The 17,875-nt window shown below is 35.7% G+C and overlaps 1 protein-coding gene across 1 annotated transcript; it reads right to left on the reverse strand.

Annotated features, from left to right (window-relative positions):
* Window positions 1-1,764: 1,764 nt before the first annotated feature.
* Window positions 1,765-17,345, reverse strand: LOC101210550 (regulatory-associated protein of TOR 1). Its single transcript, XM_004149881.3, has 23 exons — window positions 17,043-17,345; window positions 15,349-15,451; window positions 13,863-13,945; window positions 13,625-13,783; window positions 13,430-13,546; window positions 13,146-13,288; window positions 11,363-11,517; window positions 11,144-11,288; window positions 10,980-11,058; window positions 9,880-9,981; window positions 8,995-9,078; window positions 8,768-8,878; window positions 7,199-7,552; window positions 6,916-7,102; window positions 5,724-6,347; window positions 5,184-5,513; window positions 4,965-5,091; window positions 4,523-4,647; window positions 4,283-4,428; window positions 4,042-4,143; window positions 3,253-3,338; window positions 2,836-2,920; window positions 1,765-2,747 (listed from the first exon to the last, which is right to left on the reverse strand). Exons 1-23 carry the CDS (start codon window positions 17,343-17,345, stop codon window positions 2,409-2,411), a joined length of 4,089 nt encoding a protein of 1,362 aa, XP_004149929.1. The 3' UTR covers window positions 1,765-2,408.
* Between the last annotated feature and the right edge of the window lie 530 nt (window positions 17,346-17,875).

The raw sequence follows: 17,875 nt of genomic DNA on the forward strand, positions 1-17,875 counted from the left end.
TCATATATCTGCTTTCTTTCATATCTAAAAGACTTTGTATCAACGCAAAATTATGACTTTTTTCATAAATTATATCTCAATCAAATATGATAATATACCTACTTCTACTCTTACACGGAACTTTAATAGTAACAGAAATCGAAATTGATAACAACTAAAATATTGCAAAGTGACTACTTTTAACAAACAATGGACCAATCTTGTTTTGTACTATAAACGTACAATTGTTTGTTTTTTTCTTTCCGATAAAGTGGTTGAACTAAAATAAATATATGTTCACAACTTTTTAGGCAAAAAGCGTAAAAGAGTTATGAACTTCTAGAGGTCAAAGTACTATCGATGAGTCAAAATTAACGTATTATAATTCATCTAAAATAATTAAAGGTAAACAAAGCTTTACTTTAACTCTCACATTCTTCCACTTATCTATGCATATAGATGAAATGTTTGAACATCGAAATGTGACACGGCATGTCTTTAATTTTGTACCGTGTGATTAGTGATTTAATTTTGTAGTGCAGATAATTTGTTGTGATTAGTGATTTAATTTTGTAGTGCAGATAATTTGTTTTCAGGAAGAGAAGGAGATTTAAAACTCAATATGTTAGAAAAGAATTGATTAAGCATTCCATAATCGATGAAAGAGGAAAGAGGAGGCTTGTAAGATTCTTTAGTTGACAAATCTTTATTGATAAAACAATGGATAATTACTCATATGGTTCACTTGTGTCTACCATTTGATCTACTGATTTATATGTTTTTCTTAAGATAACATTGACTAATTAGTTTCCGTTTAACGTCTTAAGGGTCTTTTCCTCGAATGTACTTATCATAATCCACAAGAAAAAGTTGATCAATTAATGTTCTATTTGACCGTTATGATGATGACTAAATTTGTCTTTACATTAATTTTGTTGAGATTAAGAGACTATTTTAGAAAAAAAAATGTTTTTCAAGAAAAGTTATTTTTATTTACCTTTTGATATTTAAAATAAACTTTAAAAAATTTCAAACAAATAATATCATCCAAAAATTTTTGTTTTGAATGACTTACTTTTAAAATTATATTACACCATTCTAAAACTTTAGTAAATGTTAGGATACATTTTTGCATTAATCACATTTGTTCCAAAAAATTATTTGAGATGGTTGAAAAATGTGAATTGTTTGCGTAATCATTGAGATATTCATTAGCATCTATATATATTAAGATTTTGTTATTATAATATCAAAGATAACCACAATTTGAGTTAATTTATTTAACTAAAATTCCTGTTATCTTTCTAAAAGAAGATTGAAAAAAACTTGTCGAAATGGGTTTTGAATGATTAACTACAGACTAATTTTAATAACAGCATATGATTTTAAGCATTTAAGAATCACTTTCCAAGCTTGTTTGTCTCACTCAATTTGTACTACCCATCTCTTGTTCTACACCTCTACTGAGAATGAATTATACCGAGTGAAGTAATGCAATCATCATTCATTCTTTACGTGTCAACCAATCCACTCGAATGAGTAGTTTTTCATACAAAACTAACCTTCAAAAAATCATCCAAATTCACATCAGTTAAAAAAAAAAATCATCATTGATCTTGACATGATCTCAAGCTTATCCGTAATGAAATGGATGCTATTCCATAAATGATCTTTTCAAAGGAGCGATATGAGTCTTTCTTTTCTCTGTCTTGAACATACCAGCATTAAACATATGTTGCTATAAAGGTAGGTACTGTCGTGTTAAAAAGAAACTCGAAACGAAAATGACATATAAAATCAAGCATTATATATTCACAAATCAACAACAAAATCAGGTCAAACTATGCGACATAATTACAAGTTACATAATGGTTAATGTAGGGGGGCAAAGTGAAAAAAAAAAAAACAATAATATTCAACACTGATCGAATATGGACTCATTTGATCTCCAGAATTTCAGGAGATTAACTACTAAAGCCCATATACAAAGGCTAAGATGACGAAAACCATTAAAGGAAAAAAAAAAAAAAAGAGTTGACAGCCTTTTACAAATTGAACGATGAGATAAAGAAAGATGAACACACCGGAAGAGAGGATGAACATTGGAAAATATTTACACCCACCTAAACTATACAACAGATTTTTTTTTTTTTATTTGCCAAAGCCCCAATAAATATGAAGGATTTTTCTTCCTGATCAGCTGTGAAACTGTACACCAGAGGCCAATAAATTTATAGCTTACAACACTGTTGATGATGGAGGGACGTTTCCACGTGCTACAAGCAAAGAATGGGGCAGCTCAAACATCTCATTGATTCGCACTCGAGCGATAACCAAATCAACATGAGCACTGCATGGACAACCCATAAATAATATCGATGTGCACATGCCATTTCTGATGTCCAACTTGGAACTCGGGAAAATCAATCTCATCTCCCTTGAGAGTTGTCGTCTGCATAAATAGATACACAAGCATCTGCAGCTCCGGCAGCGAGCAGAACCTCGTAGGGGTGAAAGGTGAGGCAGCTTACAGAACCAATCTTTTGGGGCATAAAGGTAGGATGGTATCTAATGGTGCCTAGTTGATCGCCATCTAGGCTGAAGACCTTAATTAACTGTTTAGCTGAACCGCTAGCTAAGATAGGAGCGTGTCTATGAACAGCTAATGCTGTAAGTGAACCTCTGTGAGCATCGATGGTTAGATATCGATCCCTCTGATTTCTGATATCCAGAAATTGAATATCACCAGCCTGAGAGGCACTGACAATCTGAAGAAGAAAAGGACAAGTAAAATTAACAAATACACTTTAATAGGATACTGATGATACAGTGATGACAGCCAAGAAGTTTTATCACCTTCGATGAATCAAGTCCGGGTTGAAAGCCAATCCCCACAACCTTTTCTACTTTCTGCACATGTGGCCGCATTGTGCAGACAAGCCTACAAGTTCAGAGAAGGGTTGAAGGCATGAAGGCAAGTATGCAAGAAATAGAAAACAACTAACAATATCAGAAAAACCATTTGATTTGTTTTATACATCTATTTATTTCATAAGATTTCTTATATTTTATATTCCAGTTTCCCGGTGAATGGTAGAAAACCAGAAGTCCACTGAGTTCTTTATTTGACCTCTAAAACAAAGCTAACTTATGTTGCACGCATTGTTGGGGGAAATAACTAATAAGTAATCTGCAAAGCGGGTCATAAAAAGCTTAACCAAGGGCTTTATTCAAACAAAAGCATCAAGAGAGAGAAAAGATACACATGCTTACATTTCAGGAATCCGAGCATCATAAAGCTTAACAGAACCATCAAAGAAACCAGCTGCAAGTTGACCCCCATGAACTTGAGAAGCAGACTGCAAAGGGATGAACATAAGAGCTCTTTAAATATATACAGACACTGTACCATTATACCAATCGTTTAGTTCATAAGACAACGCATCCAACACTAGAACTAACGATCTCAAAACCTAAACCTAAAACAAAACACAAGCTTAGAAAGTATAAAGATTAAAGGGTAAAGAGGAGAGAAAAGGATCAACACCAGTAAAAAGTAGAAATTATTTTTAATAAATAATTTATATTTGCATTAAAACAAAGTAAAGCCATAAAGGCAACAATATCTTAATAGTTGCTAATATAATTTTTATGATGGGCACCTCAACTTGCCTCCGATAACATTTTTATGATACAAGGATAAACAGACATCAGACAAGATGACATCAGTTTATATTACTATCGGCCAATAGACAGACAACTCAAAAGATAATTCCTAATTCCTTGTCTAAAAGATGTGGAATTGGGGATTCAAACCCCATGCCACCTGGTCAATGATTTTGGCTTTTAACCATTTGAGCTACACTCAAATTGGCCCAGTTATTCACAAAGCAATGCATAAGAAAAAGGATGATGAACCATATTTTTAAATTTTAAGCAGCTCCAGCTGACCCAAAATAGGAGTAACCTGCTACTTCCTAAATTATTGTGAAGAGGTTACTCCAGCTGACCCAAAATAGGAGTAACCTGCTACTTCCTAAATTATTGTGAAGAGGTACTCACCAATGCTGATATGCTGCAATCTGATGATGAAGGAATAGATTTAACAAGCTGCTCCTTATCTAGGTCCCATAGCATAATAGACGATATCTCACCAGAAGCATACTGCAAATCACATGACAAAAGAGGCCTTCAGTGACATACCAGCAAGAAACTATAAATACTTTCTTTACTTTTCTTCTGTCTTCTCTGTGTTTTTGTTTTCGAGGAAAAGGAGGAGATAGCACCTAAACTAAATACATACCAGATATCCAGACTGTTGTTGCCAGTCTACAACAGCATTTATACTACGAACACCAGGTTTGTGCCCCTGGATTGCCGAGAAAGCAGTTACAAGCTTCTGCTTTCCTTTTAGAGTGTAATCCTTCCAAATACGAATATTTCCATCGCCTAAAAAATATGGGAAATTTTGAAGTCAGGCACACTAATAGTGTTATGAACATGACCACTATGAAAATTAATCGAAAATGATGTAAGAAGTTACATGAAGCAGCCAAAAGCAAGCTGTCATCAAGCTCATTCACAAGACACAGTTTTGAAATTCCTTTGTCAGGAAAATCATGGTTATCAAAACTGTTGAGAAGGGCCGGTTCTTCATAATTCCAAACCCTGGAGACACAAGGCGAAAAAAATCAGAGGGTAATAACTGGTGAAAAATGATTAGGGAAATAAACAACAAATGAACCATACTCATTTCAATATGTGCACAGTGGTGTGACACTGACAAAATACTGACTTCCAACAAGCAGTAGTCTCCAAAAACCTAATAGTAGTAAAAGAAAAAAACATGCTAGAGGTAGACACTGCAGGTTTTACATGAAACTTAAAGTTCCCAAATGTACTACTGTCACCTATTCCCACATTGATTCACAGCACGATTTAATAGAAACTTACAGGAACAAATAAATAAAAGAAATCCCCCATACCTAATCCGTTCATTCTCATCAGCAGCAACAACGATGGGAGAGAATGGTTGTAGCAATAATGTTTTTGTACCCATTTCAAATTTTGTATCCCAGCTAGCAATTGGGTTGTTGTTCAGCTTACTAACAGCTGATGAAAATAAGGAAGAAGAGAGTTGAACAAGTTCAATGATGGGAAGCCTGAATATCATGAATACAAATAAAATTGAACAAGAGGCTTACGAGAATGTTGGCATTTGGCTATCCGTTCCAGAGCAAATTTCTCCCTCTCCTCTCTTCTAGTAAATATTTCTTCACCATCATCAGCAACAGTGAGAAGAGGCTTTGAGAAATGCCCACAGCTCCAGTTATAGATGGTTGATTGTGGAAGAAAACTGCGCTCAGATGTTCCTGAAGTTCCACCGGAGCCCCATAAGGGATCAGCTAACCCAGAGTCCGGAGAATTCATTAGCTGAGGCCGGAACTCTAATGAGCAAACTCTTCGCATTCCCGTCAAGTAACTTGGTCTGGGAGGGCTGACTGGAGGTGTTCGGAAAGTTAAAGGCAAATGACCTGACACAGAAACGAGTTTTCATAATCAGGAAGAAAATAAAGAAAAAGTTAGATATATAAGCACCATGCACTAAATTTATTTTTTCAGTAGAGAGGGAAAGCAGCAACACAGAAGAAATAACAATCATTCAAAGTAATCAAACCACTGATGACTTTTCTCAAAATTGCACAGCAGTGGTAAATAATGCACAGCCAAAAGAATAGCCATACCTCCGTTCATATCGAACCATGAAGATGAACGAGCAAGTCCAGCAAAACTAGGAGGCTGAGATGATGCTGTCCCATCAGTAGGTTTGAGACCACTACTACTGGCCTTTACAGGTTTTGTTACAACTTGTTCAATACCAATAATAGACAACACCCGCCTACCGAGGCTTGCAATACGAGGAGATGGGTCATTGGCTAAAGCGCACATAGTCAAAACACATTGTGAATATAACGCATTATTTAAAGGTTTGGGCCTCGAATGATTTACGGTCCCATTGCTCACTACATCTTCATGTAAAACTCCTGAATCTGAATGCTGAGATGAATCATCTGAAAGTGGAGATCCATGCATCATTCCCGTGTTGGCAAGAGGACTACTGGTGGAAACCCTTCCATCTCTAACTAAAGTTGAGTTTTCATTTCCAAATCTCAACAACGGACCAATTTGGGAGGATACAATGCTTCCATGAGGCATATGCTGATTTGAATTGGTATAAGCATTGCCTGAACTTCTTATATGAGCCAAAGAGGGTAGAGAACTTAATAAAGAATTACAGTGAGGCTTCCAATATGCTGCAGCAATGGACTTAAGATGCTTGTTGTGGCCAAAGGCAAAGCGAGCAAGGGCTGTAAAAACATAAAACATTTTTAAATCGGCAATAATCAAAACACAGATATCCAGCGCACCTAACTGAAAAACTAGCGATAATCCCTATTAATGAAGGAATAAAACTAATGACACACAGCCTTGATTCCAAAATTTGGAGGTAGCAGTGTGTGTACGATAGTACAGTAAACATGCTCAATGAAAGTTCAGACCAGAAACCCATAGGTTAAATCCCCACTGAGTACATACTGGAAAGATAAACCATCAAAATTAGATTGTATTAAAATCTATACTATCACAAATTAACCCTCCAATCATATCTTACTCACACTAAAAAATAAAACAAAAACAAACAAACACCAATCACTCAATAAGTGCAAACTTCAAAAGGTGTATACTACAATGAATAATAGCAGATTCTTACATTTAGTTCAACCCACTTTTCTTTATTCCAATAAACAAGATTTTCTCAAGATACATTTACAGATCAGAGGGTAAGAAAACTGGCCAATACTAGTAATAATATTATAACTAACCACACGAAGACAGCAAGCATAGGCAGAAAATAAGGGGAATAGAGAATCGTACCAACAGCAACCTCAGCCCTAACAAGTGGACTTCCATCCGAAACAACACTTAAGAGACTTCCAACTATACTGGTTTCAGCCCTAATTTTTTCATCATCATCACAATCATCATCGACAACACCATCTCTAGACGAGTCATTTCCTACATCAAGTAGAGTACCCAGTGCAAAAATTGCTGACGCCCTAACCTGAAACAGAAACTTACGTTTGAGATATACACTTGAGGCTTAAGTGTAGACAGACTTACACATCCAAGTATAGAATGAAGGAAGTAAATTATGAACCTCTGGTTGAGGCTCAGCCAATAAAGAACTAAAGACAGCAGGGGCATCAGCCTGCAATCCTATGATTTGAGCATCTATGTAGTCTTCCCACAGTTTTCCAAGACAAAGACAAAGCCATTGAAGAAATAGCGGCTCAGTTTGTCCATCATTTGGTGTTGAACTCTGGAGATGCTTTAAACAGACGTGGATTAAATTAGCTTCGATGCATGCTTCCTGGCCTCGCCTGTGCCCATCAACAATTACAGCTAAAACAAATGCAGCCATTGCACGCTGTTCTGGGAAAGCTTCCAGGCTATCAAGAAAGCGGATGAAATATGTATGCCCACCATCCTTTACTAAATCAACCTGGCAAGACTGTCATTCCACAAGAATCATGGTCACCACACAAAGGTTTGTAAATCGTTTGCCCACAAGAATGGTGAAGAAAAATAAAATGCATCTAGAGAGTAGAGAGAGTCCATGTGGAGAAGGTGGCGTGAAAGAACTTTCTGAGTGAAATAACAGTTAAAAAAGTCCCCAATAGACCAAGTTCTCAATAAGAAACAGGGATGTCAGGAAAAAAATACTTCCACATTCTTCAGAGAAAGATCAACTCTAAGAGTATTAAGGAACAAAAAATCAACAACCTGAACAACAATTACTTATATTATAATTGTCATCTATGCCCTCTAAAATTACTTGATTTTCAAATGAGTCAAACATTATGTTGTTGTTTCAAAAGTGCTCCTGTTGACTGGTTTTTGAAACCACGATGACTATGGCAATAATCCTTCAATTTTAGTTCTGAACAGTTCAGGAATTTTGTCTATAAATATGATTATGATGGACAAAATGGAAACTTCGGCAAGTGTTCAACTTTAAACATAAACCAAGACACATAAGACATTAAGATCACAGTAGGAACAAGAAAAAATATACAGATTGAATAATTAGATATTAGTAATTGTATCCTGAAACAAAAGCATTAGATATGAGAATTATTAAACCACCAGTTCACCAAAACCTTAAGCTAGTGGTTGAAAGCAAATTTAATTATATTTCACTAACACTCCCCCGCATTTATGGGCTTGAAATATTTAGAAGGCCCAACAAATGGAAATTAATTTTAACTGAGGAGGAAACGACAATGCTGAAGCTTGAACACATAACCTCCGTGGACCACCTACTCTGATATCATATTAAATTGTCAAGCTTAAGCTAGTGGTTGAAGGCAAATTTAATTATATATATCACAAACAAGAACCAATAAAATAAAAAGAAAAATAGAGACCATTCACACGAAAAAAAACTCTCTCCATGACATTCAAAGGAAAGAGTCCAAAAACTACTGACAAAATCAACAAATGGAAGCTACGATTAGAGTACCCTCCAAAGAACAAAACAACCACAATTGCAAATATGGTTGCAGTATGGCACCCAAAAATGAAAATAAGCTCAAAACTCCTTGACCAAGGAGCTTCAAGACAACTCAATAAAACAAACTTGGAAGACAAAGCGAGTTATCCCATCAAAAGCCAGTCATCGTTCAAAGCCACAGTTGGAAAAGAATAACCTAGTTATATTATATACCTTATCTAGGGCCAGAATCTTTGTCCATATAAAAACCAGAATTTGTCGCAGCTCCGGTGTTGTTGTCTGCAGAAGCTTTAGAACATATGGGAATATTCCAACGGACAAGGCCTAACAAATGAATTTATTCTATTAGCCACCAACAGCAATTGCCACTGAGATGGAAAGTATGAAAAAGAAGGAATAAATGGCACAGTAATGATTTGCAAAGTCTCGAGTAAGGCTACCAGATCAACAGCCCAAGGTCCCATATCAAGAAATCTACCAAGAAGAACCAGCGCCCTGAATCGATGTCCTTGGCTGAGTAAAACCTATGACAAAGGTCACTCTGCTGTAATTATACACAAAAAATTAAAAAGAAAGAAAAACGTTCACCCTAGGGAAAACGAGGTTACTATATGGAGACTGATGAAATCAATAGCCATAGCACATTGAGAATGGATCTAAATAAGCAAAGCAAGAGCAAAATGGAAAGAAAAGATAAAGGAAGAGAAAAACACTGATTTGGCTCTACAAACATCTCTCCACACAATAATGATGGAGACATTAGTGTCCCAGAAAAAACTAACATGAGAAAGAATATTACACATTTCGATTATGGATCAATGTTTAAGCTTAACCATTATTCCTTCTAGAAGAAATAAAGGATCAACAATTTAAAGAAACACCAGCAATAGTTCTCTGGAGCTAAAATCAAGCATTCAACACGAAGAGTAGAAAGTCCCCTCAGGGTGTCAAAATAAAGCATGGAAAAGTATGGCGAAGTAACACTTTTCATGCAGGTGCTAACATGATCAAACAGGGCAAGATCCCAAACTTCAAGGCAGTGCTCAAATATAAGCTCCAAGTCAGTATCCATTCGCGTTGACAGATCGTATCACTGTTCATCAAACCAGCCAACTATCGGGTCGAGCAGGATAAGAAGCTATAGTGATGAGAAATAGAAATCAAGAGATTCTATAGCAGCCCTTTACACAAAATGCTAATATTCAGAAACAGTGGCAGCTCAAAGAAGCTAAGAGAAGAGATGCAAACAATACAAAAACATAGCAAAACTCAACAGTGTTATCCAGAAAGTACAAGAGACAGAGAGAGATGGTGGTTTTTGGTACCTGAAGGACAATAGGTAGCTGTTCTGGAGGTTTCTTGTTTTCGGATCCATGATCAAGCCATACCTCAAAAGCTGTCAGCTGCTCGGTGAAAAATGGACTTGGCTAGAACATTACAGAAAACAAAATTTTAATTAAAGATTTAAAGGATAACTTTTAAGCAATAAACTTTTGAAATGAATGAAAGAAGTTTAAAAAAATGTGACAATAATTTTAAATAATACTCCTTGGGTGTTGAAAACATCAGCCCTATTTTTGGATCCATTTCCTTATCCCATTTAAAAATACTTAATTGGCTTAGTTTATTGACTTTTCTAAACTTTGATTTAAGGTAGTGGAAGGGAGATTTGGTCGACATGGCTGTAGCATTTAAATTGATGGGCTCCAAGAGTTATTAATTAAGGCTGACAGAAACTAACCATGTTGGACACTAAGAAAGGAAGCAAAAGTGCCTGGGAAAATATTAAAATCATTCATTCACATAGCTTGTCTTTGTGATCTAAAAAGAAAGGTTACAGAATAGATACCCCAAGTTAACCTTGAATCCTTCTCCTTGCTCTCATATTTGGGAGAAATGGACTAGAATGCTATCTATTTCTAGATTTCCTTTAGGAAGAAAATTTGAAGTCTGCTATTCAATTCTTATGGGTTTCATTTTGTATGGAAATTTACTTAAGTTGCTACATGACCACCCTTTTAAGATAAATATCTAAGAATCTTAAAATGATTTCTAAATGCTAACAAATCAATACTTAAGAACATTTAGAAAGAAATAATAAATTATTCCAGAGAAAGGCAGAACATCAGGGAGAAATGTTTGAATTAGCAAATTGTCATGTTTCATTTTGAATTCATGTTGGGTAACATTGATGTATCATTTAGCATCTACAGGCCATCCCTATATAATTAACTAACATAGGGGTGGCATTTTGTGAGTTCAATTGGAGAGCCTGACCTTGTATGTAATATAAAATCTAATGGATCTCCCTCTATAACTTTCACTGGTAAATAAAATTAGGTTTGTTGCCTTCAAGGTAAAGACACTTACACATACCAAGATCTAACCGTTGATACAATAAAAACACGTGTTAAGAGAAAATGACCTGAAACTCTAAGTTGGGGTCTTCAACCAATGCTGGAAGTTGAGAAAGACAAATCTCGGCAGCCATGTCCCATGCATCCCTGAAAGAAGCAGAACAACTAGACAGGTCAGTCAATGAACCAATTGAACAAACAGACCTAATAATCAAAGTTTCTCAAACTCTACCACATGTGATGCTGATGGGTTGGAGGTAACATTGGATGTGAAATTGGTGAACAATTTGCAGACCGCATAATCCGCTCAGCAAGCAAAAAATTTCTGAACAGACTGGCAACTAACAAATCCTGTCTGAACAACCTTTGAAATAGATCTGCACGAAGAAAACATATTAGCTATGATGAGAAAGCAAAAGGACGGCATTTGTTAAGTAAATCTGAAAGCTACCATGTGGAAGAACATTCCATGCAATTGTATCAGTGACAGCTGTGAAAATCCAATTCAATTCCCCAAGAAGTGTCTTCCGATCAGTTTGCCGACCAGGTATTTTGTCTATCAATGAATCATCGAGTGACTCGCGGAGCAATGAACGTTTGCAAAACCTGAGGGACAAGATCCAATGATAAGAGAGTATCCCGAAAACCATGAAAGTCCAATACTTCGTAAACAAACCACAAAAACAGAAAATTGATTAAGAATAGAAATTGCAATTTGCATGTAGAGGAAGACAAGAGACTGACCCAATACATGTAAATTTCCAAAACTAAAATTATTTTCAAAATATAGAAGCGCATAAGGGACAGTTATAAACATAGTAAATCCTGAAGTGCTAGCTATTCAAACAATCTTTGATTCAAAATTGAATTCTTTTTTAATGAGAAACATTCAAAAGAATTTCATTGAGAAGAAATTACAAAATTCAATCCCCTAAATTGAAGCATGTACCAGATGATATTCACATAGGAATTAATTGTATAGATCAAGTTCATTACTAAATATCACTGTTCTAGATGAAAAGGGAAAAAAATAACATAGTTTTTTAATAAAGAACCAAACACTGAAAGAAGATAATAACGAGAAGATAACAACGGAGATTCTAGAAAACAAGCCACAAAAAAAGGAAAGTCCCATTAAGGCAAGGAACTTCAATCATAGAACCCAACAAGGTACCAAACATCCCAAGGACTACTCTCCAGATCTCTTAAGGCTCTATCATTTTTCCTCCAAAGACTTCACAATAAAGCACAAACCCCAGCTTACCAAACAAACCTCCATTAATCACAAAAAAGAGGATGAATGAGGAACCCATCAATCATCTCTCTTAATCTCTGTGTTTAGCAAGCTAAAACGCGTTGAAGAAAAGTAATTCCAGATAAACTAACCAAACCCACAACTCTAGAAGATGTTATCCAGATTTTCCTCAAATTTCTGATAAAAGATAAAACAAAATGGCAGTATCAAGGAGGAAAACTTCCTCAAAAGCCGAGTAAGAGTATTAACTCTTCCACGAATAGCCTTTTAGACAAAGTACTTAAGACTTTCACGTTCTATAAAGAAGAAAAGGCATACTTGCTTGATGGAGAAAGGTTCAACAAGCAATGAAAAGAAGATCAACAACAAAATCCCTTAGAAAGGTCAAGGCTCCAAGGACAAAAGCCCCTCCTCCGCGGTCTAAACTCATACTCCCCAATCAAAGACAAGAGAACCATGATATCAATCATTTCCCCATCGGTAAATGATGACAAAACCAAACCAATAAAGAGCAAGAGCTCCCAGGACGAACAACAACATCAACCATTGACCAAATTTTCATAGAATTCAGGTAGTATCAACAATAATACAATGTAGTAACATAAATTAGTAACCATTGAATTCTTGAGAACCCTTCAACTTTTATACATTTGAATTTGACAACAAATAATTCAAATTTATTTCATAGGTATATTGAACCTTTAGCTATTTTCCATTGTAGATTTATTTATGCTTGCAGTTATATCATATTCGAGAAAAGTCTGCCCTAGTCTACATAGGTCATGCAGTTGAAAAACCAAACTAACGGTTCTCAAATTTATAAATTTAGACCTAATCTTCAAAACTTCAACAGTGTAGGTCATAAATATTTTTTTCTGTGTTTCATAAACAAAGTGATGACTAGTTAACATCTCAGATTCAGAGACACTTCAGAATATAAAGGTGAATTGCTCAAGATAAATAATGAGAATAAGTTCACCATCTCAAGGCCATCTTGATTGGTGTTGTAAGGCAAGAGGTAAAAACATCTGCAGGAAATTCAGCTCTTTGGGGCAGTGTTTCGTGTGATTCACATGCTGCAAGCAAAATGCAATCCCTTGTTGATCCAGAGGGATCGTGAAGCTATAAAAAGAATGATATTGATGTAATTAAGAGTAGGAACATCGTGAATCTTATTAATAGAAAATGAAAAATATCACTCGATGATGATAAATTAGTGCAGATAAAATAAATAGAACTAAAAACACAGTTGACAGTAAGTACCTCGGTGAAGGCATTGACTATCATCCCAGCAGCAGAACAGTCGAACACATAAATGGAAGGTGTCTTCAACCACGAATCCAGATCACTAATAGGTAAGGGGATATACTGGGTATAACTCTGCACCATGAAAAATCGTGAGAATAAGACAATAACAAACATTGACAAAAAAATAGTATAATGTATGAATATATAGACCTTGTTAAAAAGCCAAATTTCACCACTAGCTGTTGGCTTTGGAACACCATGTCCGTTATAATGGAAGAGAACCCGTTCAGTCTTTGCATACTTGCGACATGTACTACAAAGCTTTTTTACCTCTTCCACAGTGGGATCCAGCTGAACTTTATAGCGAGCCTGCATACACATCATTAAGTTAGAATATAGACTAGCAATACAGTAAATCATGCAAAGTTCTGGGCATAATGGTCTCCACCCTGGGTTGCCACCTCTCATACTGTACACTCAATGTTTTTCCAATACTTTCAAGTGCTTTTTGGGGTGCCATAGAAAACGGATCTGCAATAAGATTAAACAAAGAATTAACAGACCTAAAAGACAACTTTAAATATGATAAAGTGCATATGTTTAACTGGAACCAGAACTGAAATGTGAGATCCCAATTCCTATCAAACAAGTTGCATCCTTTCCTCTCTAGGTAATCAAATGCATTGCGATAATTCAATGAAAATGCAATGATCTGGAAAAAACACAAAAACAGAAACCACAGGAAGATCGTACAAAGGTGTCTAAGACCAATAGTAAAAATGAGAAATAAAGAGCCAAAAACATTAGTGTTTATCTTTAACACTTAGCGTATAAAAGATACACCTCATAAAAATTCCAGAGAACAAATGCGATGGAAACAAGCAATGAACATCCTTAGGAGCATGGAAAAAAATATAACCAGATTAGACTTAATAATTTTGAGGATCCAATCCACATTTGTCTTCGATAGTATTTCCAATCATTACATTTTGAAGGACATATGGTAATTGATTTATTGAACAGAAAATCATTAATATGAAAAAAATTAGGGGTCGTTTAATTTAAGGTTTTACAAATGGCTGGGAATTAAGAATGTCTGGCAATATGGTACCTGGGAGTATAAGGTAATAGTGTTTGGTTAGGAGGCAATGCTATCCAATTTTCTAGAAATAAATCTCCAATTTACATATAGAAAAGTTGTGATATTTTTTTTAATTTGTGCAAGTAGTTATCAGAAAATTAACTTCCACAAAATAGCTGTCTTTCCCATGTTCTTGGCAAAAGCATTTACATCAGGGGCTGTGATTTTATCCAAGCAGTGCGAAAATAGTGGGGAAGGATTTGAATTTGGATTTGGAGATGGAGATTTTGGTTAGGAAAATGGGGAAGGACATTTGAAATCGATAAACCCAGGTTTTGTCATCAAATCACATCCAAAACTTAAATCATTCAAATCCTTCAAAGTAAATAAAACAAAAACAAATAGATTTAATGATTGTATCAGACGTTTTTTGTAGAAGAAACAAAAGAAACCTAGAGGACCTTGAAAAGGTGAAGGCAAAGAAGAAGGAAGAAGAATGATGGCAAAAAAAGCCAGCAGCACGGAGGAGGAGAAGCAAAAGTTGAAGAAGAAAAAAGTAATAGATTAAAAAAATCAGTGACAAAAAGAAAAAGAGTTAAGAATGCCTTGAAAACCCACCATTTTACAAGGTAAAAGAAAACCCAACTTCAACTTTATTAAGGATGCCTTGAAAAATGATTTTCCCAGGAAAGTAAAACAAAACCATGAAACAAACAAATGCTTCAACTGCCGGTGCCCATTCCCCCCTCCAAAATCCCCCAACCAAACACACCATTAGTGAAATATGATACTCACAGAAAACTCAAATAAAAGCAAAAGTTCAAAAAAAATAGTAATGGTGTAAAATATCTACCTATCCAGCACTCCATTCTGGCACAAGGTGAAATCTTAATTACATCAGGTGGATCAACACTAATATTTAAACATAATACTAGAGCTACACATCCTGTCTTCATCTGCATAAAATGGTATCAGTTAAAATATATGGATAATTTCATAACTGTATGAACGCCAAAGAATAAGAAGAAAATGAAAACTAAAGAAAATATTGAACATATACTGCAAAGATTCAAATTTCAAACAGTACTTCCAAGTTCCTAATCAAATAACAGCTTTGGTCTCACACTTGTTGACAATTGTTTCAATTTTATTCTTTTTTGTTAGAAACAATACAAGCCAAAATGCTGTAGTTCTAAAGATCTTTGTTCACATATTCATGACTAATCTTTCTCTTCTTTTTTTTTTTCTTTTGGATTCGAAAGACTTCTTAACCGTGGATTCACATGATTGCTTCAAATTAAATTGCTAGAACAGAAAGAGCAGAAAGATACTAGGCCTAAAACTAGATTGTCCACCATTGACGTGGAGAAAAAGATAAAGGCACCACCAAGACGTTGCTGTGTACATCAAAAGATGCAGATGCAATGGAAAAAGACGCACTATCAAAATCTAATTCCACCACATGGTTGCCAGCCAGTCAAATACAAGTGGTTCATAAATCTGAATAAAATCCATATTTCTTGTGCATTGCATCCAAAAAGATCCATCGGTACTCCATGCCATACAAATAAACATTTAGGACATATTCCAATACATCCTCGTATCTTTTCTGCAAGAGGTAAACCCAAAAAAGCAAAACAGAGTATCCATCTCCTTTTCTTTTATTCATTGTCGAATCAGCCCAACCAAGACTGCAACTGCCTGACAATTGAGAATTCTGATACCTTCCAAATGGATTTGATCAAGATTTTTACAATTTGAACTTTCAAATTTTGGTTCCATCCTATTAACAGACAATCAAATCCTGGAGCGTTGCAGACAGTGTCGTTAGACTTAAGTTTTGGACCAAGGTAAATATAAAAATAAGAGGCCACCCAAGCGAAAGTAAAGATGTATCATATGCATATTGTCCATTACAAAAACCTCACTGTCCAAATGTTCAAAAGCACAGGGGCAAGTGGATGTCTGCGTATACAATGGTGGACTGTTCCCTCAGTTTTCCTAGAGAATCTGACTCAATACTGGATTCATACGGTAAAGAGCATTCGGGTGACATTCTAGAGCTTAAGAGCATCAAGATGATTCTGGAGTCTTTGTAGTATAAATGCACTAAAGACTACATTGGAATTTTTGTACAATCAAATAATGTCAACAATTACTAAGAACCTTAGAAGATAACCACTTCAAGAAAATAAAATAAAAGAAACGTATACTTCCATGAGGATTGGTAATATATTAGTGATGACATTTTTCATTTCAGGTCGCTAGTACATATACATTTCCTACCCAACATCCGTAACTTGGTCATGTCAAATAACTTCATTCGTATCATCAGCAATTCCAAATATACCCAGATAATCCCCATTTCCCTGACATGTAAATAGCTAAAATGATATACAGTGAGTTCCATAAGAAATTTACATGGTTCTTTAGACTGCAATAAGCATAGATATCTAAGAAAGGTAGCAAAACGCAGGAATTCTAAGATGATAAGCTAGTGACAACCCTATGAAGAAAACAGAAATTATTGGGGGGGGAACGGCTTACTCGGTCTTTAGGTCTCCATTTAGAGACCAATCCGGTATCAGATGGGCCAGCAGGCAAGCAAGCCTCAAAGGCATCATGACGAAGCTCACACAAGACTATAGTTTGGGGCAAGTAAACCATGGTAGTAGCAGTAGTAACAGCAGCATTGGCATAACTACTACTGGCAACCTCAGAATCTCTTCTGAGAGAAATTAAATCCCCATCGTCGTCGTGGTTAGAAGAAGAACAGTCATCCAAGTGATTGGAGACTACAGCTAAAGAAGATTGAGAAATCCGAGAAGCCATCAAATCACCCAATGCCATCCAAATCGAAAACCCTCGAAACACAAAAAAGAAACCAATCTAGAAAAGACCCAATATCAACCTTGCCCTAATCGTCGAAGAACCATACCACGTCGCCGGAAAGGGATAAGGAATAGCATAAAATGATTGTGAAGAGGGTTTTGTAGATCGAATTGAAAGGTAGAGAGAGAGAGAGAGAGAGAGAAAAGAAGGGAATTGGAAGAGAGCTAATCGACGAAGCCGGTTAAGGAACGGCGAGTGGAGATATGAGGGAGGAAGGAGAGAGAATCCAGGTCGAAAAACCCTAGATGATAACCCTAGAAGGTGAAGAAGAAGGTGAATAAGAAGAAGAAGAAGAGAAGAAGAGGATGGAGGCGCATAAAACAGTGGCGGCACCAACGGAAATAAAAACTCAGCTCTTTTGCATTACGATTTTGTCAAACACACAAACATATGAGAGAGAGAGGGGGGGGGAGAGGGAGAGAGAGAGAGTCTTTTTCTGGTGAGTTTGTTTTTCTTTAATTTCTATTTCTTTTTTTTTTAGGTTTATT

This window comes from Cucumis sativus, chromosome 4 (genome assembly GCF_000004075.3).
Source record: "Cucumis sativus cultivar 9930 chromosome 4, Cucumber_9930_V3, whole genome shotgun sequence".
NCBI classification, from domain to species: Eukaryota; Viridiplantae; Streptophyta; class Magnoliopsida; order Cucurbitales; family Cucurbitaceae; genus Cucumis; species Cucumis sativus.